This window comes from Eptesicus fuscus, chromosome 16 (assembly GCF_027574615.1).
Source record: "Eptesicus fuscus isolate TK198812 chromosome 16, DD_ASM_mEF_20220401, whole genome shotgun sequence".
Lineage (NCBI taxonomy): Eukaryota > Metazoa > Chordata > Mammalia > Chiroptera > Vespertilionidae > Eptesicus > Eptesicus fuscus.
Genome location: NC_072488.1, coordinates 22696413 through 22722396, shown reverse-complemented (window position 1 = coordinate 22722396; position 25984 = coordinate 22696413). Strand labels below are relative to the sequence as shown.

Genomic DNA, 25984 nt, shown 5'->3' with positions numbered 1-25984 from the left:
AGTGATATTCCAACTAGACTGTCAAATGTGGTTTAAAATTTACCTGTAGTGTGACATGTTTTGCTTTGGGGCTCATCATCAACATTTAACAAATGTTTACTATATGTCAAGTGTTGTGCCTGGGATTGAGGATTCAAAGATGGATAAAACAAGATGCTGGTTTCAAAAGTAAGTATATGTCGTAGTTTTCATATTTCATAGGTGTCCAGTAATCCCATAGCTCCCTAGGATAACACCCTATGTTAGAAATGTGTCTGAGACTGAGCAAGTGAGGACAGAGGTCATGGGGAAGGGTAGGAGGTGAGGAGGGGGGGGGGCATATATTTTGTAGGGACCTTTGCAATGACTTACATTTAAATGAACTGTTCTGATAGTAACACACTGGGAAGAATATGAATTATTGACACAATAGATTTTTACAATAGGCAAGTCACTACAGTAGAAAAGGCCTGAATTCTGAGGTCAAATGGACTAAGGCTTGAAGTCCAGTTCTACTGAGGATACCAGATGGTGTCCTCAGGCGACTGACTTAACCTCTGGGCCTCTGTGGGTAACATGGGATTGCTGGACACCTCATTGGGCCGTTGGGATGACCAGAGGAGAAAATGTCAACAAAGCAGAATAGTAGTTACTCAATAAATGCTTCCTTCCTCACTGTGCATAAGGGGAAGGAAAACACATGTTTCATTTAAACCCACAAGCAGCCAGCCTCTGGGCTTTCAAAGTTATGGTTTAAGCAAACAACTCCGCCATCTCACAGCCTGAAGGATTTAAAATGCTGCTTGAGGAAAAAACAGAAAAAATGTTTTATTTGGCAAGACATGTTTCAGTTTAATTAAATTTAGAAACATATATTTGCAGACAAATATCCTGGAAGTTTTAAATGGGTTTTTGTTATGCAGGGTTTTTGCAGGGGTTTTGTTATTTTTTCTTTTCTTCTTTTAAACAAACTCCAAAAAAAGAGACTCATCAAAACTGGAGTATAATGCATCAGGCTGCAGAGAGTATCCTTTTGAAATGATATATCTTTAAAACAGAACAATGGGTACTATTAACTACAAATTAATGAAGACCTTTGCCAATTCACTGAAAAAGCTCTGTTTAAAGCCGCCGTCTATCTTTATATGTAGATTAAATACTATTAGTTTACCTTAAAACTCTGACTTACTCTGAAAAACTCATAAAGCAAATTACACTAGGACAGTGGTCGGCAAACTCATTAGTCAACAGAGCCAAATATCCACAGTACAACGATTGAAATTTCTTTTGAGAGCCAAATTTTTTAAACTTAAACTTCTTCTAACGCCACTTCTTCAAAATAGACTCGCCCAGGCTGTGGTATTTTGTGGAAGAGCCACACTCAAGGGGCCAAAGAGCCGCATGTGGCTCGCGAGCCGCAGTTTGTTGATCAGGGCACTAGGAGAATCCTCATGAAAATGCAAAGGCAATCTCAAACCTCAGGGCTTGGGGAAACTAAATAACTGAAAGAATCATTTTTCAATGTACCTTGCATCCATAACAAAGATATTTCACATCAGCTCTGTTTCAAACTTGGAAGACAAACAGTGAATCATATCCCGATGAGCCTTTGTCATCACACACATAAGCTCCCCTGGTCTTCTCTCTTCTCCCATATTCTCATACCTGTAGCCTTGTCCACTACAAACCCTGACACCAGCCTTGCTGACTTCAGTATCTAGGTGAAACTCTGTGATAGTGAGAGTGGTGTAAGGAGAGAGGGAAGTGGAGGGAGGTGGCACATATAAGCACCTTTTAAGTGTATTATGTGCCAGTCACTGTTCTGAAGAACGTTACCTGCTTAAATAATTCATTTAATCCTTCCAACACCCTGTGAGGTTGGCACTATTATCCCCACTTTACAAATGAGGATGCTAAGGCACAGAGCCTGTAAGTAATTTATTCACGGTCACACAGTGGCAAGTGTCAGAGCCAGGATTTATGCCCATATTCTTGCCTTAGCCTCTGCTACACTGCCTCCCTATATCCTTAACCCACAGTTCCTTGCTCTCTTCATCTTCTATCCCTCCATTCTCACCATCCATCCCCTCAGCCACACCTAGTATTACTGAGTAACACCCACCTACATTCCCATATTAATATTAAGTATAGATTACATGGTGGCATAGCTCATCACAACATCTAAAATTTTCACTTCTGAAATTTACATTCTACCCTCTGATCTCAACCTCCCTCTACCTCCCTCTCTCCTTACTCACATCACTCCAATTCTTTGACTTCATTCAAAACTGAGCCCCCTAATCCTCCCATTTTAGTCCAGTTTACCAGTCCCCCCTACCAACCCCCCGCTCCCTTCTCCACCAACCTTGGATACTGTGTTTGATCATAACATAATTCCTGCTCCAAGACCTGTGATTACATTTTATTCCTATGGCTCTGACAAATCCACCCAACAAAATTTTTCTCCATTTGCTTTTTAAAAAGTATATTTTTATTGACTTCAGCCCTGGCCGGCTTGGCTCAGTGGATAGAGCATCAGCCTGCGGACTGAAGGGTCCCAGGTTCGATTCCAGCCAAGGGCACAGGCCTGGGTTGCGGGCTCGATCCCCAGCAGGGGGTGTGCAGGAGGCAGCCGATCAATGATTCTCTCTCATCATTGGTGTTTCTATCTCTCTCTCCTTCTCCCTTCCTCTCTGAAATCAATAAAGAAATATTAAAAAAAAAAGTATATTTTTATTGACTTCAGAGAGAGAGAGAGAGAGAGAGAGAGGGAAACATCAATAATGAGAGAGAATCACTGATTGGCTGCCTTCTGCATACCCCACACTGGGGATCCAGCCCGCAGCCCAGGCATGTGCCCTGAACGGGAATCGAACCATTACCTCCTGGTTCATAGGTGGACGCTCAACCACTGAGCCATGCTGGCTGGGCTATTTTTTTTTTAAATAAATGAATTATTATGTAAAAAAAAATTTTTTTTTCATCCTAAGCAGTAAAAGCTGCAAGAGTGAATACCCAGAATCAAATCAGTCAAGTTCTTAATATCTACCTACATATTTCTGTACTTCATAGCAATGTGACACCTTGGAAAAACCTGTTCCCCTCTAAGGTACTCAAAGCTGCTCCACAGTATCCATACTGTAGCCTGAATGTGAGCTCAGAACAAGTCACCAAGAGTAACTGAGGGACGTTTTCTGTTACAAGGCTCTGAGGGTGAAAACATGGGGGTGGACAAGGGTTCGTAGCTGGTAGGAAGAAAACCTACTTAGCACCCTGTCTATGAGCCATGATGGTTCAGTCATCTGCTAATCACATCAACTTTTACTTATTGAAAATGCAATTGTGAAATGGGAAGCAGAGAACAGCAGAAATGTAATATGAGCAAAAATTAATCAACCATGTTGATAAATTAATAAGCCATGCTGATTAAAACAGACAAACAAATAAACAGAAAACACAAACTAATTTTGGGGTAACAAACTCTTGGCCATGGAATCATATTAAACTCCAAGGGCTTGCTATACATGGTCCTTGATAAAGGGGGACAACTAGCCATTATAAATTAAAATAAGAATGTGATTTAAAGTAGCACTGTGTTCACCGGAAAATATATATTTTTCACAGTACCAGGGAGTTTTCTAGCCCATCAGTAACCGAAAAAGCATTTTTATGATAATGCAATATTTTGAAAACAAAACACACTGGTCATTCATTTCTTGGTTGAATGTACTGACTCTGTTACTTTTGGAATAGCTGGTCAGTCTTTGTAAATATTACTGAGTAACACCCACCTACATTCCCATATTAATATTAAGTATAGACTACATGGTGGCATAGCTCATCACAACATCTAAAATTTTCACCTCTTACATAAACAAAGCACATGGCTAATGAATGATTGTAGAGGTTATTTTTGTGTATAAATATTTTATTGTATTTCTCTAAAAGTGATATAAATATCTGTCAAAACCAACTGGAATTTAAAAAATTAAATAATATTTTTCTGCATAAATCAAAACTTACTCATTAAAATGTTAGAAAAGGGAACTAAGCAAAAATCAAATCAAATCACGTATTCAATATACACTGGTAAATTTCCCATGCAGCGTTGGTGGTAAGAATAGCTGCCTTCTTTTCTATGAATATGTTTAACAAGAGTTGTGCTTTAAAGCATTATACACATTCTGAGTGAATATAATACTGCACTCTACTTGTTTTATCACCCAACACATCATGTTTCTGTAACATTACTCTTAACAATTAAAATGACTACAGAGTAAAGCATTATCTGATTAAATACATATTTATTTAAGCTACCCCCTACTCTGCATCTACGTTGATCCCAAGTTTTCTTTATTATAAACTATGCCATGCAAGCAATCCTTCTGTGGTAATGAAAATGTTCTATATCTGTCAAAACTCATCAAACTCTACACTTAAGATCTGTGTTGCAGTATATGCTAATTATATCTCTTTCTTTTTAATAGAGAACATCTATCTGTGATGAACATCCTTATACTTAAATCTTTTACAAATTAAGACCATTTCCTGAGCATAAATTACTTAGACTGAGATTACTGAATCAAAGGGTATGTATAAATGTTTTTAAAAGACTTAATATTTTTTTCATTCATTTGTTCTTTCAAAAATATTTACTGAATAAACAGTTTGGCCAAGACATTGCCAAATTGCCTTCTAGAGTAATTCTCTCACTAGCAGATGTCTCAATGTGTGTCAATACCGCATTTCATAATGTTAAAAATGTCCCCCTTTGACCAGATTTTTAAAAATATCTATTATTTCAAGTTGTGCTTTTTAAAGAACATTATTAGCGAGAGTCAAATGTCTTTCCACATGCTTATGGAGCATGTGTATTTCATCTGACCTCTCCCAGCTCTGCCTCTTTCCCTTCGTGCCTTTTGTCCCTTCCCCCATTGGTATCCTTTACCTACCGATTAGAAAAAGCTTGTTCTTCAGCCATTTCATCTACCTTTTCAAATACCTTTTCAAAAATTCTGCCTAGAGAATTTTCGAGAGTAAGAACATTTAGATTTTTATATATAGTAGTCAAGTTTGTCATTTTTCATCTTTATGGTTTTGGTCTTTGGCGTTCTATTTAAAATATCCTTCTCCACTCCAGGATAACATAAATATTCAATGTATATTCTCTGACACCCACTATTCCCGATTGGGGGGGGGGGGACCCTGCCAGGCACACAGAGGCCTCCTACCTTCGTGAGCAGGCCCTTCACCGTTGGTTTGCCCTCAGGCTGCAGGGAAAGCGGGTTGGCAGCTTGTACTCGAAGAACATTCTGTAACACCTTAATCCATTCCTCCAATATATTGGGAGAATCTGCAGTCAGATAGTATGTGTGCTTTTCAGTGGTCAACTGGAATGGGATGAGAAAGAGACAGGAAAGGGAACGCTGAAGATGTAGGCATATTTGCATTTCCTTAAACATTGCTCCTTAATATGGAAACAAACATGCTAAACCTTGAATCCTAGGTGGGAAATAAATGACTCCATAAGTAATTTAACATATTTTAACCACTTTGTCAGAATTACAGTGATTAACATTCTGTTGAAATTTTTTTCCCCCAACTTAACTTTACTTTAAACTTTCCATAGTATTAAAATTTTAGGTGATGATTTATCTTGTTTACTCAAAACATTTTCCTTTACATGTGCTATAGGCTCCTGGTTGTTGAAGTGAGGAGCAGAATGACTGGAGACTGTACTAAAATAACACATTTTTAACCAAGCCAGGAGTTGTTATAGAAATTTAAAAAATTGCCCTAGCTGGTTTGGCTCAGTGGATAGAGCGTCGGCCTGTGGACTGAAGGGTCAATTCCAAACCCTTCCTCTCTGAAATCTATCTATCTATCTATCTATCTATCTATCTGGAAAAAATCAATTATAAATAAAATAAGATCTTGCACATAAGAGTTCTTGGAACGAACATGTGATCAGACATTATGAACTTGCAATTTTTCAGACTCAAATTAACCATACGTCAAATTTTCCAGATATTTAAGAAGCTTACAAACGACCCTTATCTGCCATGCTCCAAGACAAAGCTTCCATGATTTCTCCTTTCTACATTTTGGGACAGTTCTCAGGTATTATCCACTGGAAACATTGATAATGTAACTATCTAATAAATGTCAAAGTCTACCCTCCCAAGGAGCAAGATAATAATGATTATTAAAGGCATTTCAAAGTGTCTGAATTTAAATCACATATACTAAACTATTTCAATAGCCTACGTCTTAAATGTAACAGGTTTCTGTCAAGACTGGCCTATTTGTGAGTGAAATGGTCAGGGGCTCCTCTATGGTGTAACTTAGTGGGAACTAATACAGCCCCACCGCTCACCAATATCCTTCCCATTTAGGTGTCAACAGCATCTGAAGTTCATAGAACTGCCACTTTCTGGTTCTGTATTTAAATACAAACACTCCTGAATTTAATATACATTAAACTACTAACATCTTCATTTATCCGATAACCCTCCCCTAAAATAGCTAGACAGTTTGAGAGCTGAGAATAGCTGGGAGATTCAGTATAGAGAAAGAACAGTATAAGTGATAAAAGGGCAAATGAAATAGTGGAGAGTTACTCAACAGAAACTTAGCTTATATTATGGTTTTAACCAAGAACTCCTGGGGTTGCATAAATTTTGAGTCATCAAACCCACAGTAAATTTTTACAAAATAGTGAATATCCAATCTCCTCTTTATTAGTTTGAATAATTGAGAATTGAGTTTTGCATGATACAAAAAAAAAAAAAAGCTTTTAAAAAAGTACCTGGACTGTTTGTTTGTTATCTCCTCTTAAAATACTGCAGGATGCACTAAGTTCAATATGGCCGTGGGGTTTTCTAATTACATCACTCTGTATGAAAGGAAGAAAACCAAAAACAAAGTGATTACCTGTAGTAGCAATAATAAGAAATGCTTTAATTAATAACATCACAGGGAAGAAAATCAGGAATCTGAATTCTAGTTTGAGGAATTCAGTTCCAAATAGCAAGCACTGCTCAGCTGGTTGAGCATTGACCTATGAACCAGGATGTCGAGGTTTGATTCCTGGTCAGGGCACATGCCCGGGTTGAGGGCTCCATCCCCAGGAGGGAGCGTGTAGGAGGCAGCCGATCAGTGATTCTCATCATTGATCTTCCTGTCTCTGCCTCTCCCTTTCTCTCTGAAACCAAACATCGAGCACTTTCCACTCACCGGAGATTTGTAGTAGAGTAATTCACCACCTTTCAGAACAAACCATCTCCGCTTCCAAGTCTTGACTTTACCGCTCATTTTTAATAAATAGCCAGATTTTTCCAGTGGCTCCTAATTACAAAGAGATTTTTAAAAAGCATTTCAGTTTCCTTTGGAAGCTCCAACTAACAGATTTATTAATTTAAAAAATGAACAAAACCTGATGCAGTGTTTACATTTTTCCCATTATCACTGGAAGATGAGCAAGTTTTAGGGAGCTTCTGCTCCGGCTGTGAGCACTCGGTGTCTGTGGAGTAAGCATCTGGGGGGATAGCATAATCACTCTCAGAAGCCACTGAAGACAGAGACACACCTAGATGAATAAAGAAATAAATCAAAGTCAATATTTAATAATTGGGTGGTCCAAATGCTGGCTGTGAGTTCTCTTAAGGATACAGCTATTCCTAAATCGTAAGCCTTCCTACGCTAGATTTAGTCTCATGCCTTTGGCCATGAAGAACTTTTAAAGCAGAAAACAGAACTAAGGGGTAAGGACTAACATGCAAGTCTTTAAGGAAGTCAAAGGAACATTAATATTTAAAATGATTAAAAGCAAAGCTATTTTTGCATATATAAAATATATACATTAGTCCACAAATGTATCTTTTATTAAGGATTAAAATTTGTGCATTTACATTTTTATATATAGGCAAACAAATATTTAATCCTTTTTTCAAATATTTAATCTTAATTAAGATTTTCACAATCACATTTACTTTTTGTAATCACCTTTAAAGTAATTCACATTTACAAACACTCCACAATTTCAGAATTTTTTTGTATAAGTCCAATAATACTAGTTTACAGATTTTTAAAATATTTTTAAAAGAGAAGCAATATGATTTAAAGACATAAACAGACTATTTCATTTGCCAGGGGCTATAAAAGAAAATTCAGGGAACATTTTCACATTAACTCACTTGACTTTTTAGAAAAAGACTTGAAAATTGCAAGTTATATTTGGAGGGTCACTACAATGGAGATTTGGAATATATTAAATAAAATCAAGGACTTAGGTCATTATTCATTACAGTATATAGCCAATTTAAAAAATATTTATTAACATTTAAGGGACATTAGAACAATGTCACTGTATCATTATTATTTATGTGAATAAGACAAGTAACAGTTGTGATTACAGTAATGTCTTTTTTCTTTTAATGGAAGAACAGAAATTTAGATCTATAAAGGACCTAAAAGATCATCTTAGCTAATCCTCTCATTCTCTAAGGAGACTAAAGGATTTGTCCACAGTCAAATAACTAGGCATGGGCACTGCTGGAGAACAAAGCTCAGGCTCCCAGATCCAGGGCCAGTATATCAGGCACCATCCTAGGTGCTAGCAATAGAACAGACAACAAAACAGAACCTTTTTCTGCCCTCGTAGAACACAGATTCTAGTTGGAGGGAGCCAGATAAAAAATAGGCACTAAGTCCTGTGGGAAAATAATATGTAGGGCAGATTAAAGGAATTTTCAAGAGTCCAGCAGTTGAAGAAGGCAAAGGGGTGGCATCTGAATGGTGTGGTCAGCGCAGATCTCACTGAGAGGGCAGTGTCTGCACAGGCACTGAAGGAGGTGTGGGAGTCAGCCATATAGACATCTGACCAAGCAGAGGAAGCAACAGTGCAAAGGTCCTGAAATAAAAGCGCGCCTGGATGTTCCAGGAACAGCAGTGTGGCCAGAGCTGAGTGAAGGAGGAGAAAAAAAGGAGAGGAGGAAGGACATAAAAGAAACCTTATAGCTATTATGAGTCCTTGCAGTGTTTTGAGTAAAAGTGTGATATAACCTAAATCTAGCTGGGGGGTTGGAGGGTGGGTTAGGGAGTCAAGGTATGAGCAAAGAGACCAGTGGAAGCCCAAAATACTAAACCTATGAAAGTTGACGACTCCAGTTGAAAATGAGGGGTTTGGGAATACCTAGGGGTTCCATGGAACACAGTTTGAAAACCAATGAACATATCATGGTGAATTGCAAGTTTTTGTAACTATAGACACCATTTAGTGTGATGAAATCTCTCTGTAACCTCTTCCTAAGCCAAAAATTTCTTCCAAATCCACTAAAAATCACAAATATATCTAAAGTAAATTTTTTATTGTTTTCCATCTTACTATCAGATTAATCACCAGATTTTTAGGTGTGTTTGTTGCCATTTAGGAGTGTAACAAATTGAGCGGAAATAAATCTATCCCATAAATTATCCAAATAAATTATTCCCATAATAAAGTGTCCTCTCTTTTACATGAAAGAAAAGGTTAAACAAAAAAAGTATATGTGGCTTGTCTGGGAACACGAAGAGAATCGAGAATAAAAGTGTCTTAGTCCCAGGCTAATTCTCTCGTCACCGTGGTTTAAAATAAGTGCTCTGACTTTTTAAAATATCCTATTACAGAGATAAACGTCCCACTAAGTGTTCTGAATGGTTTGGAGTCGCCTTGTATGCCCGAGCCTTTTGCTCACCTCGCTTCATGGCTCTGGGGCTGCCTGGACCACTCCGGCTGCGCGTGTCGGACTCTGACGTCCGGGAGCTGCATCTGGAACTCTCTTCTTCCTCTGATCCAGAGGACTCGTCCAGGAACGGGCTGCTGCTTATTTGGGTCGCCTTCTACAGAAAAGCAGAACCACCTCTAGGTGTCCATCTCTACAGTCACCTCTCGTTAGCTATAGAATGTTTTACCAGAAGCAGCCATGGAATACATGTTTTTAAAGGAATGAAAGACTATGTTTTGCCATTACCAAAGTCATGTGGTTAAGTCCCAAATTCTAATTAGCAAGGCATGTGGCGATTTATAAAAGATTCCTGAAAACATAAGGTCATGAATACCTGGTGATACTTATTTTAATAAGGTTCTTCAAGCAAGGGAGGGGAGCCCTGGCAGTGATACAAAGATCTTTCTAAATTAGTTTTCATTGCATCATTAGTAATATATTTCCTTTAAACAATTAACTAAACCGTGGAGGGGGTGGAGTACCACATGGGACATAACAAAATTGGACTCAGATCTCTAATACTGATAAGAACAAATACTTCCTCCAGATCTTTCATTTCTTATCTTTTTATGCTATATTAGAGTGAATTTCTAAAACTCCCCATAAAGGGAGAGTCTGTGGAAACTGACAAGAATGGAATATGGAGCTTGAATAAACAGTCTTCTTGATCCATCATGAAGAGATCCACATGTTTAACAGTAACAATAATGAGTTACCCCCTTTAATGTTGTATACACTGGAGTTGTCATATTCTTGTATATGAGAGATGTATAAAGTCCTGATGTGGTATAGGAAAGCATTGCAACAGAATCTGAAACAGAAAACAAAATTATTTTTTTTTTAAAAACAACACAAAAACTTCTAACCAGCATTTAGGTCTATTTCTTATGAATGTGAATTAACAAAATTTCCAATTAAAAGAGAAATTGGATTAACACACATGATTATTGGTTTATAGTCTACTTTAAGAATTATGGCATTTGCAAGTTTAATCATACACTCTATTACATTGTTCATTATTTCCTCACTAGAGGCCTGGTGCACGAATTTGTGCATGGGTGGGGTCCCTCGGCTTGGCTGGAGATTGGGGCCTATCAAGGGGGCCGGCCGGCACTGGGGAGGGGCCACAGGAGGTTGGCCAGCTGGGGGGAGGGGCCACAGGAGGTTGGCTGTGAGAGTGCACAGACCACCAGGGGGAAGCTCCTGCATTGAGTGTCTGCCCCCTGGTGGTCAGTGCACGTCATAGTGACTGGTCGACCGGTCATTCCAGTCATTTGGTTTTAACGGTCATTTAGACTTTTATATATATATAGATGTGTACTGGTTCCCCACCTAGACGGTAAGCTCTCTGAGAGCAAGGATCATGGCTTTTACTTCTATGGCATCTCCATCCAGCTCAGTCTGGGCAGAAATAAGTACAAACATCTGCTGACTGGTTCAGTGAGCAGTAGCCTATGAAGATATTCTCTGATTATTACTCACATGGTGTTAAAACATTATCATTCTTAGGCCTTTATCAGGTGAACCTCATGTTGAAAGGTTAGAATACAATTTCCTAAATGTAAGAACATGAGATAGTTGGAAAGAAACAGAATATCAGTGGTTATCTCTGAGATATGGATTAGTGGTAGGATAGGTAGAAGGAACCACAGGAAAATTTCTCTTTTTATTCCAGACAGGTTTTTGTGATTTTATTTTTATGTAATTGGCATGTGTTGCCTCTATAATAAATTTTTGATGAAAGAAAGAGACAGGGAGGGAGGGAGGGAGGGAGAGAGAGGGAGAGAGAGGGAGAAGGGAGGGAGAGAGAGAGAGAAAGGGAAGGAGGGAGGGAGGAAAAGAGAGAAATGCATTTTCAACTCTGGAAAAAGAGAACATAGAGACCAATATTTTTCCTTTAAACAGCTGAAACTCCACAGTTTCTTTGCTTTAGCCTTTTCCAGGTAAAAACATAATGAGGTACTCTGTACATGAGAACTGTATGTTCATGTGCCCCTATACTGAATTTTAAAACATAAATCAGCAATCCTAGAAATCATTTTCTGAAATGTGAAATAACTCTATTATTTTATTATTTAGACATTTAGGAATTTCTTGGTTAGTGAAACAGCAGTACAAAATCACTTATTTTTATATTTTAACATTTTTTATTGTAGTAAAAAAAGTATAAAATTTACCATTTTAACCATTTTTAATTGTACAATTCAGTTAATGTTAAGTATATTAACATTGTTGTGAATCTGATCTTGATAACATTACCTTACAAATCTGAAATTCTATACCCATTAAACAACTATTCTCCCTTTCCTTCCCCCACCTCCCAATAACCAGTATTCTACTTTCTGTTTCTATGAATCTGACTACTTTAGATACCACATATAAGTGGAATCATACAGTATTTGTCTTTTTGTGACTGCTTATTTCACTTAGCGTAATGTCCTCAAGGTTCATTCATGTGATAGCATGCAAAATCACTTACTTTTATTAACATTCTCCACATTGAAGGCCTCAGACATTCGAATGCCTGATTTGGCCACAGCATAAATTCTGCTTTCCTAATGTAAAAGAGAAGTTTAAACTGAATATTTAAAGCAAAGAAATTATTACTTTCAATACATATGTTTTTCATTTAATATTCATTAGAGTACAGCATTATTATAAAACTGTCACCATTGCCAACTAAAATATGCCACTGTGAATAGCACTGCAGAGGTTTTTTCCATCCATTAATAATTCCATTATTTATCTTTGTTCCCAAATTTTTGCTCGGTATTTTAAATTCTTTTGAGGCTAGAAAAAAAGTAATAGAAAGCTTACTCATAATCAATCACTGACTATACACGAGCACTACCTCTAATAGCCTACCATTCTAGAATATGGTTAAAGAAAAAAAATAGAAAACCTTGAATAGTTGTAACATGAAGCCAGTATCCATTCCTAATCATTGACTACACATAAATATTGCCTTTAATATTCTACCATTCTAGAGCATGGTTGAAGAAAAAAGAAAAAACTTGAAATCAGAAATCACAGATAGAGTAGCATTAAGTGTTATTACCTTCATATTTCAATGAAGTAGAAGAAACACCTGAGGTCAAATAGTAAATGTGAGAATTGCAATGGAATGTATAATATTATCTTCTTCCAAAAGTAGGTTATTTTGCTTTCTCTTTTTCATTTCAGAGACAGCTCTGAAATGGATACTAAAAAGGTTATTAACCCTGCCCCCTGTGAGAATAGGGACTCTAACCTGGACACAGTTGTCTGGACCATAGTACAGCAGGCACCTAAGGCAGTCCTGTTCAGGACTGTGCTAGCCAGGGGCCTGTGAGGTCACGGGCATGAGACTCTCTAACTGCCTGAGATACTTTGGATTGAAGAGTGGCTGACGGAATGACTCCGATGCAGTTTCTTTGAGAGTGTGATTGTGGGCAGAACAGAGAGATACTGGTAGATAAAAACTAGGCCTGGTGCATGAATTTGTGCATAGGTGGGGTCCGGCCGGCCTGCCCTGATTGGGGCAATCGGGCTGGGCCAGCAGGGGGCAGGGGACACGGGAGGTTGGCCAGCCGGCCCCATCCCCAATCGGGGTGGGGGTGGGGGCTATTGGGAGCAGGGCCGGATGGGAGAGAGGCTGCAGGTGGTTGGTGGGCTGGCCCGCCCCCTGGTCAAACTTCCGGTGGAACTCCTGGTTGAGGGGACAATTTGCATATTAGCCTTTTATTATATAGGATAAGATAGTAAGCAGGAGATGTGAGGCAGTGAGAAGTCATGGGAGAGTGAGGAGGAGTAGTTAGTAGTGGTGAGAGAGGCAGACTCGCTGTAGACAGGAGAGGACAAGTGAGCCACTGGACCAGGGGCAATGGTATCAACACTTTCTAAGGAGTTGACTATCAGAGGTACTGTTCAATCATCACATGTTGTCCCCCTAGAGTGACTACTGAATTTTAAATGATAGTCAAGTTCAATAAGGATAGGCTATGTCTTAAACTCTTAAAAATCCTTAAAATAAACTCTGACAAATTGAGGTCAATGGAATACATCTCTTTTTTGTAAAACCTGAAAATACCAATAAACAAAAATAAAATCTCAAACTTGGCCAGTCTGCTAAAGGGTTTGTGAAAAAACAATAGTACTTTTTCAGGACTGAATAGTTTCAGCAGCCAAGGAAAAGCAAGAAAGGAAAAAAAAAAAAAAGTAAAATGGTTTGCCAACTAAAACAAACTTGAAAGCCTAACCTAAATCTCTGGAAATCTCAACATAATAAGAAAAGCACGCTGCCTAAAGGATAACATATTTGGAATTCCAGAGATTCACATGCCAATAACATCCCCCCCCCCTTTTTTTTTTTGCTGTCCAGAATTTAGTAATAAACTGCAGACGGTTTCATATGGACAATGAAAGGTTCTTCTGAAAGTAAATAAGAGCATATACAGCTCAAGGTCTGAATTTATACTAGGAAACATGGTCACCTTAATTTGCTAAAAACTGCATTTCTTACTAAATAAATAATAACCGAACATGACTCCAAAAACCCAAAATTCCTGCAACCCAGGTGTTTCTCTTGAGGCCACAGGTTCAATTATGTCAAAATGGGAAGGAAAACTTAAATCTACAGAACAGATCATTTCACTTTGTTTCAAATAGAGGAAGAATTTTTAAATCTAGCAATTCCTAAGAAATCATGTAATTGATGGGTTAATTATTGTATTAATTGTCAGTGTTTCAATGGAAGAATTTCAATCTATTCTGGATATTTAGGAAGATGCTTTTGGTTAAAGGAATGGGTTTATAAGTTCATAAAGAGTAAAATTAAATTTCTCTTAAAGCCAATCAATTAAATAATTAACTTCAAAAACTGATGGCCAGTAAGAGTGAAGCGTCCTGGTTGAGAATTCACCCACAAGTATTATACAGTTAGAGAGGAACCTTTCTTCTCCACCCCAGATGTTTTCTTAATTGTGGAGGGAGCTCCAGTAATTCAACACTCCTGATCTCTTCCCAACTATTCACTCTCCCCTCCCCAAGGAGGAGGAGTGGTTTAATGTGATCGGTAAGCTTAGAAGGAGAAACTGGACATGCAGAGTCCAGCACCTTCCTCTCTCCTTTCTCTTCAGAACAACCATTTGTTCTTGCTCTAGGCTTTAAGTTTCCGAGGGGCAGGCCTCACTGGCTGCAGCCTGAAGGGGGTCTAGCAACAGCGGTGAATCAATCAGCTAGCTCCAAGGTCCAGTATTAGAAAGCTCATCTGCCCACCAATTCTCTAAAATCAGTTTAATCAGAATAAAGGTAATGTTTTGTTCTCCCATCTGTCTTACCCTTGTCTGACTTCTCATTGACTCAGAACTCAGTGAGAAAGAGAAGGGGAGATTCTGCTCTGAACACAGGGAATGGTCAGAACATAGGTAGATTTGAAAAGAAACAGGAAAAGAAGCCAAACCTGAAAATGAGTGTTAAGAAAAAAAATAGTGTGCGTGTGTTACACACAGCAATACAATTTACCCAGGAGGGAAAACGGTGCAGGGGAGGAGTCGGAGGTTTGCTGCACGCCGCCTTCTTTGCCGAGTCACAGCTTTCCTGGTCATCTGAACACGGGGACTCCAGGGAGTCATAGGAAAACAATCCATCGTCACAGCTGGTGTCCATGTTCTCTAAAACTTCTGTACTGTCGCCATCCACCAGATCCAGATCCGTTTCCTGGGGTCTCAGTGGCCGGATCATGCTTATAGCATTTCTGTTCGTACCAAACATCCTATCGGAACTTAACTGTGGCTGGCTTAGGTGCCTTTTGGCCAGTGCTACACTAATACTGAAAACATTAGGAATCCTTAACTTTGGGGGTGGCAGGTTGGATGAAGGCACTAATTGGGTTCCTTTTCCAGGCAGTAGGTTAGGATGCTTTGGGGTCAACGCTGGGGTCAAAATAGGGCTTGGGGTGTTGGCCTCACTGGATGACGATGAATAATCTAGCCTCTGAGACTGAAATTTTTTATTCAGTTCATCTGAGGAACTATCGTGCTCCTTTTTACTTGACTCAGGATTTCCTTTTCCAAGAAGACTATTCTGAGCTTTCCACTGTGCTTCCTGCTGCCAAGAATACAGCTTCTTGTGTTCTGGTCTCTTTATGCCGAAAGTCTCTTCTTCAAATATAGAACTGCTGTCATCGGACGCTGTCAGATAGATCTCACTGCCCATCCTGCTGCACTGGACCCCTTCCTCTGACGTGTGGCTGGAAAGGGTGGACGTGTACCTGGACTTGGATCTTCCTTTGCTCCCGTCTTCCTCATCGGAACTCCAGTCACTCCCGGGAGCCCCAGAATTCTGGGATACGCCGCCCTCTGTAGCAAAGCTTGTTCTTGATTTCCGATTCTGTTCTGAGCCACAAGGGGTTTGACGCAAAGTTCTCTGACCTCGGTTGTTTTCTTGAATGTGGTTATCGGCAGACTTTTCTGGAATTTCCATTTCTAGAAAAGCATATATCGTATTGGCATGTTTGCCTTTAATAATATAATCTTTCTGTGCATTTAGCTTTATGTAACTACATTGTAAAAACTGGAGTTTTCATAAGAATAACGTTAATTTACATTATTCTTTTCTAGTTGTATGACTTTTTTTAAACCCAAGTTTGGAAACAATAAGCTTTATATAAAACATGGAGCCCTAACACTTCAATAGCATAGTATCAAAATGAACCTGCTTTTACAAATAAACATGCTGGGGGGAGAATTGACAATAGTCTAAGAAGAGATAATCAAAGAAGCAAAACGTGAAATAGGGCAACACTACCTATCCAAGAAAGCAGCCACTAAAAAATGACACTATTAAAGTGATTTTAGAAGCAAAGAGAATGACAACCCTCTTTCAATTATATTTCAAAGTCATCCTAAGTAAGTTTAAACATAATATAGTTTAGATAACAAACTTGGTTTCCAAACTTCAATACATGAAATATGCAAAACCATGAAGAAAACATAAACAGAGAAAGGCTTTCCTCCCTCTACTTCTGGTTTAATCATAACTTCAAAATGTGTTTTTATTATAAGAATTACACTCTTCTACAATGTCTTTAGATATGGCTTGTTTTGTTTATAACATAATTAACAGAATAAACCACTGGCTTCAGAAACAGCGAACTAAAATTTTAGATCAAAGAGTACAAAACAAACTTTGAAAACAGAAACACAGGTATGACCTTTATAACTAAGGATATAGAGGCTGAACAAATAAACTCTGCAATTTGGTATCAGGCACTTTGTTAAATCACTTTGCAAATGAACAGAAGTTTCAGTACAGGCAGCCTTCTCAGCAAACAACAACAACAAAAATGCAAGTAATGGCATAAAAGTGAGTAGCAAAGGAGCCTTCTAACTGAAAAAACATTAGGTAGTTTTCAGAATTTCATAATCAAGCATAGACTTTTAGGGCTATAATTTTTCTCCTTTGGGGGAAGCGAAGTGGGAACTGAAAATAGAGAAGATGCAAATTCAAGTCTCCCTGAAATACCTGGGAAAAGTCATCCTAGGTGCAAAGCCAGCAGCTGCACCACAAAGCAAAATTTAGAGGGGCTTTAAGACTGAAAGAAGAACATAAATCTGCACAGAGGTTCAGGGTTTCAACATCTAAGCAAATATTTTCCTCTTTGAAGCAATCAAGGGAAAATCAAAGCAGTTACAAAAATTGTCCCCTGATGCTCTTTTTCTTTAGAAATTTGCAATGTCATATTTAATATTATGACAATTTTTAAATATTTAAAATAAATTTTTAAATATTTAAAATAAATAATGAACAGAAAGTTCATAGTTCTAATCTGAAACTCTAAGCTGAAACAAGTACCATGTAGGTACAACTGTGAACCTTTTAAAAATATATACATATATTTTTATTGATTTCAGAGAGAGGAAAGGAGGGAGAGAGAGAGATAGAAACATCAATGATTAGAAAGAATCATTGATGGGCTGCCTCCTGCATGCCCCACACTGAGACAGAGCCCACAACCCAGGCATGTGTCCTCACCAGGAATCGAACCATGACCTCCCAATCCATAGGTCAATGCTCTACCACTGAGCCATGCCAGCTGGGCTGTAAACCTTTAGTAATTTTAAACATCACTGCTTCCTACTGCAGGAAGAAGTACCAAGAGGGGAAAATCAGTTTCTTCTCTGCCTCACTGGCAGACTCTCTCTCAAAAAAAACACACAACACCATAGCTAGATACACAGTTAAATGCTGAAATGCTCTTTAAAAGTATTCTCATAAGACATGAACCTGTCAAGAAAAAAAAAAAAGGAAACTAGGATGAATCATTCAGATAGATTTTGTATATTGACCCTTTTGAGTGATGGAAAAATTAAAAATTAAAAAAGGAAAATTAAGCTATATAAGGATTTTTCCCTTTTAAAAAATGTCAAAGCAAATTCTGCTAGTTCATAAATACCTTCTATGTCTTTTCCTTCAGTGAACTCAGGTTCTTTAGATGGTATCTTGCTCATTTCCTCAGATTTTACCACTTGAGGAGGACTCCTCGCTCGGGACAAAAAGCACCCAAAGGTCAAACTGCTTAGGCGCTGGCCTTCCAAAAGCTTTGGTGTGGAAACACTGGATGACTTCTTCCCTTGAACCTCTGCAAGATCATCAATCAAAATCAAGATCTGAATTTTTCACAACAGCTTGTTAAACACAGAACCAAAGCACATAAAAACGTGGACAAATCACTCCTTATGCCAGAATTAAAGCCTGAAAATCCTAAGGGTCATCTTTTTTTCTTTTATTATTCAATTTATTCAAACTAAAAGAAAACAAAAAACTTCACCTATTTCTCCCACCACCCATCCCTCGCTTCTGGCAACCACCAATTTGTTCTCTGTGTCAATGAGCTTGGTTTTCCAATTTTATTGATTTTTAGATTCCGCATATAAAAGATCACAAGCTATTTGTCTTTTTTTGACTTATTTAACTTAGCATAAGGCCCTCGAGTTCATCCATGTTGTTGCAAATGCCAAGATTTCATTCTTTTTATGGCTGAGAAATATTCTATATATATATATATATAGGCTTCTTTATCCATTCACCCATTGATACACACTTAAATTGTTTCCATATCTTGGCTATTGTAAAAATGCTGCAATGAACATGGGGTGCACATATCTTTTTGAATTAGTGTTTTCATTTTCTTCAGATAAATGCCCAGAAGTAGAATTGCTGAATCATATATGGTAGTTCTATTTTTAATTTTTTGAAATCTCCATACTCCTTTCCATGGTAACTACACCAATTTACATTACCACTAACAGTGTACAAGGGTTCCCTTTTGTCCACATCCTTGCTAACACCTAGTTATTTCTTGTCTTTTTGATAATAGTCATTCTGACAGGTATGTGGGGCTATCTCATTGTCGTTTTGCATTTCCCTGATGATTAGTGATGAGGCCTGGTTGCCAGGGGAAACAACCAAGTGATGAGAGGGTTGGAAATTTCAGCCTCACTCTTCACCCTCTACATCTGACCTCAGGGAAAGGGAGAAGGGCTGACAGTTAAATTAATCACCATTGATTTTTAGAGAGAGTGGAAGGGAGGAAGGGAGGGGGAACATCGATGTGAGAGAGACACATCAATTGGCTGCCTCCCGCACTGCAACCCAGGTACATGCCCTTGACCAGGAATCGAACCCAAGACCCTTCAATGCACAAGCCAGTGCTCTAACTACTGAGAAAGACAGGCCAGAGTGACTGAATTTTTTTTAAGCAAACATATCTGAAAATAAACGCTGAAATTAGTATTATCTCTTTTGTGTTACTTGTGTTTTCTAATATGGACAGGTGGTTATTTAAATATAAATCAATTCAAATTAAATAAAATGTAAAGTTCAGTTCCTTAGTAGTGCCAGTCATATTTCAAGTGCTCAATAGTAAAATTGTATATAACCAAATAAAATCAACTGAGCTATTTTAGTCAAAGTACTCATACCTTGTAGTTTTGACTGTATTGTTCTTATCTCTTCGGTTTGGTTTTGGTTGATCAAACGAAGATTCTGATTCTCCAATTCCAGCTAAAAGGACACATAGTATTCTTTTATATTTTTTATTTTATATATAAAAATATATTTATATATGTTTCTAAAATATACTAGTAAATTAGAATATTTAGAAAATGTCAATACCTAATTACACATAAGCAAAATACAAAAGAAATGATAAGCAAATATCAGATAGATTTATCAGCATAAGTTATCAATCTACATAATTATGGCTTCAATATTAATTTTTTCTAAAACTAAGAGTTTTAAGTGTTTTCACCCCCTATGCCTTTACACTGTAAAATTAATTTAAACCGAATTATTTTAGCATTTAATCTGCCATATAAACTAAATAATGTGTACTTATTAGATACTGAACACAATTTTATGACATTCACATGTTCTATAATTATTTAAAATTAATGAAATAGAGTTTAAAAAGTACTAATTAGAATGAGGCTACTTATACTGATTACCGTGAGCCTATCAATATTTTTCATTTTAGAAATATACTGAACATTAAAATGAAAGCTCCCTATCTCACATTTACCGAAAGACAGCAGCCAAACCAACTGATCAGAATTTTGTTTCACTGAGACTGATCATATATTCTGATAACTTACCTATTTAAAAGAAGTAAAAGGTACTGAAAAGGCAAAATATAACAATAAGTACCTCATTTAACTTAAGTGTTACCCATTCTTTGATCTTAGCTGCTTTCTCTTCTATTATTTTAGCTTCTTGTATCCTTATTTGTTTCTGAAATAACATTAACAGTTTGTTTAGTTCAAATATAAGCTCACAGGTCTAAAAATGTTAAATCATACATAGAAAAAGGCAAATACACTTAAAACCTGTTTCCAAGTTAATACCTCTACCTTCAAATTACCAAAGAGAGTAAAAAATGACAATTGTCCAGCAGATAAAATAATAAACCATAATAGCATATGCGAATATTACTAGTTTTAACAACTGCTATTCTCTTTCTCTGAGAGATAATATACTGAAATCCATCCACTGAACTTTTCAACAAAAGAAACCATTTCTCAGAATGGTCTAGGGTTTACAACAATGGCAGGGGGAGGGGGGCAGGGAGGGTCAACCAGGTTAGAGAGAAGAGAGTCAGAATCTCCTCTGGGGCATGGCTTTGTTTTCCCCTCAAACACTACCAGTTTTTAAAGATCCAGAAAAAATGAAGATCAAAAAGCGCTAGCTTACATTTACCAACCTTAAAATCTAGTTATGGTCACAAAACTACTGAGAACGTGACTACCGTACAAATTACAGTTGGTGGGGAACAGGGGTGGTGGAGGCTGGAAACCACTGACCCAATAAAACACCAATACCCACAGAAATGAAAAAAAAAAAAAGCTGAAAATAAGTAATTTAACATATTTAACCATTTCATAGTGGTCATATTTAAATGATGCTAAATAATCCTAATGCAATTTTTTTTCTAATAAACTTTTAAAATGAACTAAATACAATACTTGATCTTAATAAAGTGGTTTATAAGTAGTGTGCACATTTCTAAGCAGACAGATTAGCCACAAACATATATTTAAAATAGAATGATCCATCAACATTCCCAACACCCTAAACCATCTAAAACAAAGATTTATTTGAAACATTTTACAGACAGAAATGCCTGCTGATAACCAAGTGTTTTCAGCTTAAACATTACACTCAAGCGTTTATAGTTCGGAGCATTGTCACATACAAAAAGTGTCTCAGAATTACCCCAGACTTAAAGGTGAATGCCATTTTACTTTCACCTCTCATCAATAAATGTGATGCAATTCTATGGGTTGACCAAATGAGTAAGATTTCTGACCAAAATTTAGAAGTTCAAGCTCTGTCTCTTTAATCTTTGTGATTATGCATAAATGAATGCATATATTTAGAACTGTTTAATGATCAGATTCTTCCTAACCTGCTCTTCAAGTTGCAGTTCCAAGTTTTGTATGATGTCATCTTTTTCCTGTATCAGGGTCTCAAGATCTTGACACTTTTTATATAATCTTGTCTCTGATTCACTGGTTTGAATATTAGCTGCTTTTAATTTCTCTTCCATAACTTGTACCTAAGTTCAGAAGAGAAATAATAAAATTAGGCATGGACTTAATTTATCATAGTATTAAACTTAGAATTTTACTTTAACATTAAATAAGTTCCTAAAAGGTATCATCATAAAAGGAAAATACTGCACAGCACATTTTAATATATATAACAATTACCAAGTCTGAAGACTACTTTGCCAAGTGGTGTTAACTCTGAGGTACAAAAGGGTACATTAGAGATTTGCAGAATATTGCTATCATATAGAGTAATGTACATGTTTAGTAGAACAATAATAATATGCAAAGCATTTCATAAGAGTATAGAATCAGGAAGTTTCCAGCCCTAACATTTTCATATTTTAAACAAAGTAGGAATATAAAGAAAAGAAGGTGCCGAAACCAGTTTGGCTCAGTGGATAGAGCGTCGGTCTACGGACTGAAAGGTCCCAGGTTCGATTCCGGTCAAGGGCATGTACATTGGTTGCGGGCACATCCCAGGTAGGGGGTGTGCAAGAGGCAGCTGGTCGATGTTTCTCTCTCATCGATGTTTCTAGCTCTCTATCCCTCTCCCTTCCTCTCTGTAAAAAAATCAATAAAATATTTTTTAAAAAGAAAAGAAAAGAAGGTGAGTGGTGAGATAAAGACTCTAACTGGATGGCCTAGCATAATAACACATTTTGAGGGGAAAATTAAACTTAGATGAAAACATACAGACACACACACACACACACACACACACATATATAATGGAAAGCAAAAGGAAATCAAAAGAACCTTAAGATCCACTGATGGAATCATAAAAAGTATTTTAAAAAATGAGTGTCAAGATATAGGTAGGAGAGTATGTCAAGTGAGGTTTATTGATTCACTAATTTAACAAATATTCAGTGAATACCTCTTCTGCCAGGCCTGTTCTAGGTCCTGGGTAGACATCAGTGAATAAAACGGACCTAAAGTCTTTGCCTGAATTGAAATTAAATTCTACTGGGTAAGAGAGATCACAAGTATAATAAAGGTGTAAAAATTATAAAGTATGTTACACAAGATGATAAGGGTAATGGGGGAAAAAAGAACAAGAGAAAAGAGTGTGTCTGGGGGTACAGTGGTGCCTCAAGTTTAATATCTAAAATATGTTGGCTCTGCTTGTATCTTTTGCAAAACACACTGGAGCATATGAAATCTTAGAAGGAATGTGTGAGTGTTAATGATAGTAAGAAAGAAAATGAAGTGCTGGGCAATTTCTACGATATTAAGACTTTTAGTTTATATACTCCAAATAAGTAAGGAAGTAGTTTTAGCAATGTTTCAGATTATAGTGGCCAAGAAGATAAATATGCAAAAGCATTTGAGGAATAAAAGATTATAGTTAGGATGAAAAACCTTAAACTATGAAAAACACCTCTGAAAAATCATGCAGTCCTTACTTAATGTTTGAAAGTACTTAACATCTGGAAGGATGATCTTAAGGTTAGTTTGGTTTTGTTTTTTTAACCATGAATACAAGATTTCATCTGTGGGTTCAGCATATAAATGTAAACTCAACTCCAATGCCAAAAGTGTCCTATTTAAACACCACCCACGTGGCTGGAAACTATGAAAATAAAAGTAGATTTTTAAAAAGATAAAAAAATGTATTTCACTATCCAAAAGACAATTTTAAGTTACCTTAAGGTTTAGATTTTTTTTTTTTACATAATATAGCAGGCTTTCTGCAGAAACCGCAGACCCACAGTCAAGGACAGAGGTCTACATTAGGGACGCTGTCATGAAAAACAGCTGGAGCAGGTCAGTGAATATCTAGGGTCGATCTGAAGATGGCACAGCCAGTTCTGCACAGGACATCCTGTAGCTGTGGAAGCAGAGAGAGAAGAGCAGAGTCCAAGTCCAAAATTGTTTATCTGCTCCAGGGATCCAGTAACAGATGATAAACCTAAAGGGGAGCAGAATATATCTTCCCCAAACATGCCTCTTTGGCATATTGATTAATAGAATTAAAGTTACTTGAGAAACAGCCAGTACAAGAAGGACACTCTGACCTTTGGTTCCCCCCAAAGCAGGAAACTAATCTCCCGTTTGAAAGATGCCCTCCCTGTACCAGGAGGGTAGAAGGCATTCTTACCACCGGAATAAGAAATTTAGGGCCGAGAAAACTATACAAACAAGTCTTGTTACTTCTTCAAAAATTTAGTGAAGCGCAACCCCCTTTGTTTTGTCAATTTTTCGCAAATTTATTGTTCTCTCGTCTAAAAGGTATGAAAGCTACCTGCTTTGTTCACTTCTATGAGTCTCATATCTTTATGGGGCTCCCATACATAAATAATTAAATTTGGGGTTTTTAATCCTGTAAATCTGTCTTACGCCCATTTAGTTATTAGATCAGCCAAAGAACCTAGAAGGAAAGAAATTTTTCCATGCCTATAAGCCTAAAGAAAACCAAAAATAACTGAATAAGAATAGAAATAAATATTACCAGGCCTATACCTACAGTCTCTTTTTATTGAGTCAGAGCAAGCCACCCTACAGACCTTGGGCTGCCACATAAAACTGTCCTGTTATTGCCTAGGAAAACTCTGGTTTGGGAGTACGCATCTTCCTTGAAAAACACGTTCAGTTTGAAAGGCGTTCTCGTTTTATGAATGCATGCCACCGCCAGAGCTCCTTGGCTGCATCTTCGGCATGTGCAACTCTGTAAATTGATTAGTACTTTTAGATGAACAACTTTCCCAGGCAAGGAAAATATTGGCAAAAATGGCAACGTCACCTAGGGAGAGGGATCACAAAGTAGTTCCAGGCAACCCACTTGCTAAGTGGTCCTATTAAGACCGAGTTCCACAGAATTCATCAGTCGTCCTTGATAATTAAAGAATAAGAGTTCGACAGAAAAGGCTTATAGGAAAACCAAGCAGCTTTCAAAATATCTTACCACAAGTCCACAGAAAATAGCCTGGTTCTTTTTTGATTCATTTAATCCGAACCATAGAAAAATCTTAACTACTCGGAGATTGGCCAGTAACAAACATATATGAATTCAAACTGGTGGTTAAAGAAATGCTTGCAAGGCCCTGGAGATTAGGATGACTGAGTAGTAATCATTTATTAGGAACCAAAAATGATTTGGATACTAAGAACCAACTTTACAGAAAGGCAGATTCGCCCACATATTAGAATGGTCGCAGGGAACTTTAAACCCAGCTCCTACCAACCACAAAGGCAAGTGATTGAACTCAGGACAGAAGGAAAACACGAACTTCTACAGGGGAAATTATTTACCTCTCTTTGGTGAGCATAAAATCATGCAGTAGATTTGAGTACACAGCTAATCAGGTACTTGGGAATGAATCCTGTGGACCATTATCTTCCAAATGTGCTACTTGTTGCTTTCCTGTCTCACAGAATACTCATAAACAGTAGTGGGTTGAACTGCACACACTGCTTTCAAAAGTTGTGAGTAACAATAAAAATGTCCTACAGCATTAAGTATAAAGACTGCCAATATGCCTCTGGGGAAATATGTGATTTTTTTTTTCTAAAGCCCACGTATTTAATGGTTTTGCAGGTGACGCCCCTCATGAATAAACAAGAAGAAAAACGGTCAAAGCTAAAAAGTGTCCAGTTGAGCTGGTTTCAGCTGACTACTGCTTTTAGTGGTGAAACATTCCTTTTTGGTTAATATAAATACAGTTTACGTCTTAGGATATGGCTCAATGACACAGGACAAGCTGAATTTAAGCAACATAAACAGCAAATAGGCCACAGTCCCATGGAAACTGTTAAAGATAGCAAAGGATTCAGTTGCCCTAACTTAATAATATTTACTTAATCTTGTGAAGGCCAAAGCAAGGTGCTATAATCGGTGCATGAGAATTCATCTGCTCTGTTTATATTTCCTGTTAACTTTTAGATTCATTATGAAGTATTTAAGAAAAAAATTCCATTGGAGGTATAAAAAATAGGTACTGAATAAATTTAAAGTGTTGTCACAAAAAGAAATATATACAGATTTTGCTAAATTGTATAGAAACTGGGAGATTTGCAAATCTTACTCCTTTTTTTAGGGGTGGGAATTGATTTAAGGCAGTATGTCTAAAATAATCAACTATGGCCCTAGCTGGTTTGGCTCAGTGGATAGAGCATCAGCCTGCAGACTGAAGGGTCCCGGGTTCAATTCCA

At 37.4% G+C, this 25984-nt stretch overlaps 1 protein-coding gene across 1 annotated transcript in view; it reads right to left on the bottom strand.

Moving 5' to 3' along the window:
* PLEKHH2 (pleckstrin homology, MyTH4 and FERM domain containing H2) overlaps positions 1-25984 on the bottom strand; it is a 70902-nt gene that overhangs the window by 30147 nt on the left and 14771 nt on the right. Inside the window, exons 4-15 of the mRNA XM_008162193.3 lie at positions 21688-21837; positions 20430-20513; positions 19706-19787; positions 18178-18363; positions 15246-16207; positions 12223-12298; positions 10460-10554; positions 9714-9858; positions 7431-7567; positions 7216-7326; positions 6788-6874; positions 5211-5369 (exon numbers count right to left, since the gene is read on the bottom strand). Coding sequence (XP_008160415.2) covers positions 5211-5369; positions 6788-6874; positions 7216-7326; positions 7431-7567; positions 9714-9858; positions 10460-10554; positions 12223-12298; positions 15246-16207; positions 18178-18363; positions 19706-19787; positions 20430-20513; positions 21688-21837 — 2274 coding nt within the window. The remainder of the gene's footprint in view (positions 1-5210; positions 5370-6787; positions 6875-7215; positions 7327-7430; positions 7568-9713; positions 9859-10459; positions 10555-12222; positions 12299-15245; positions 16208-18177; positions 18364-19705; positions 19788-20429; positions 20514-21687; positions 21838-25984) is intronic.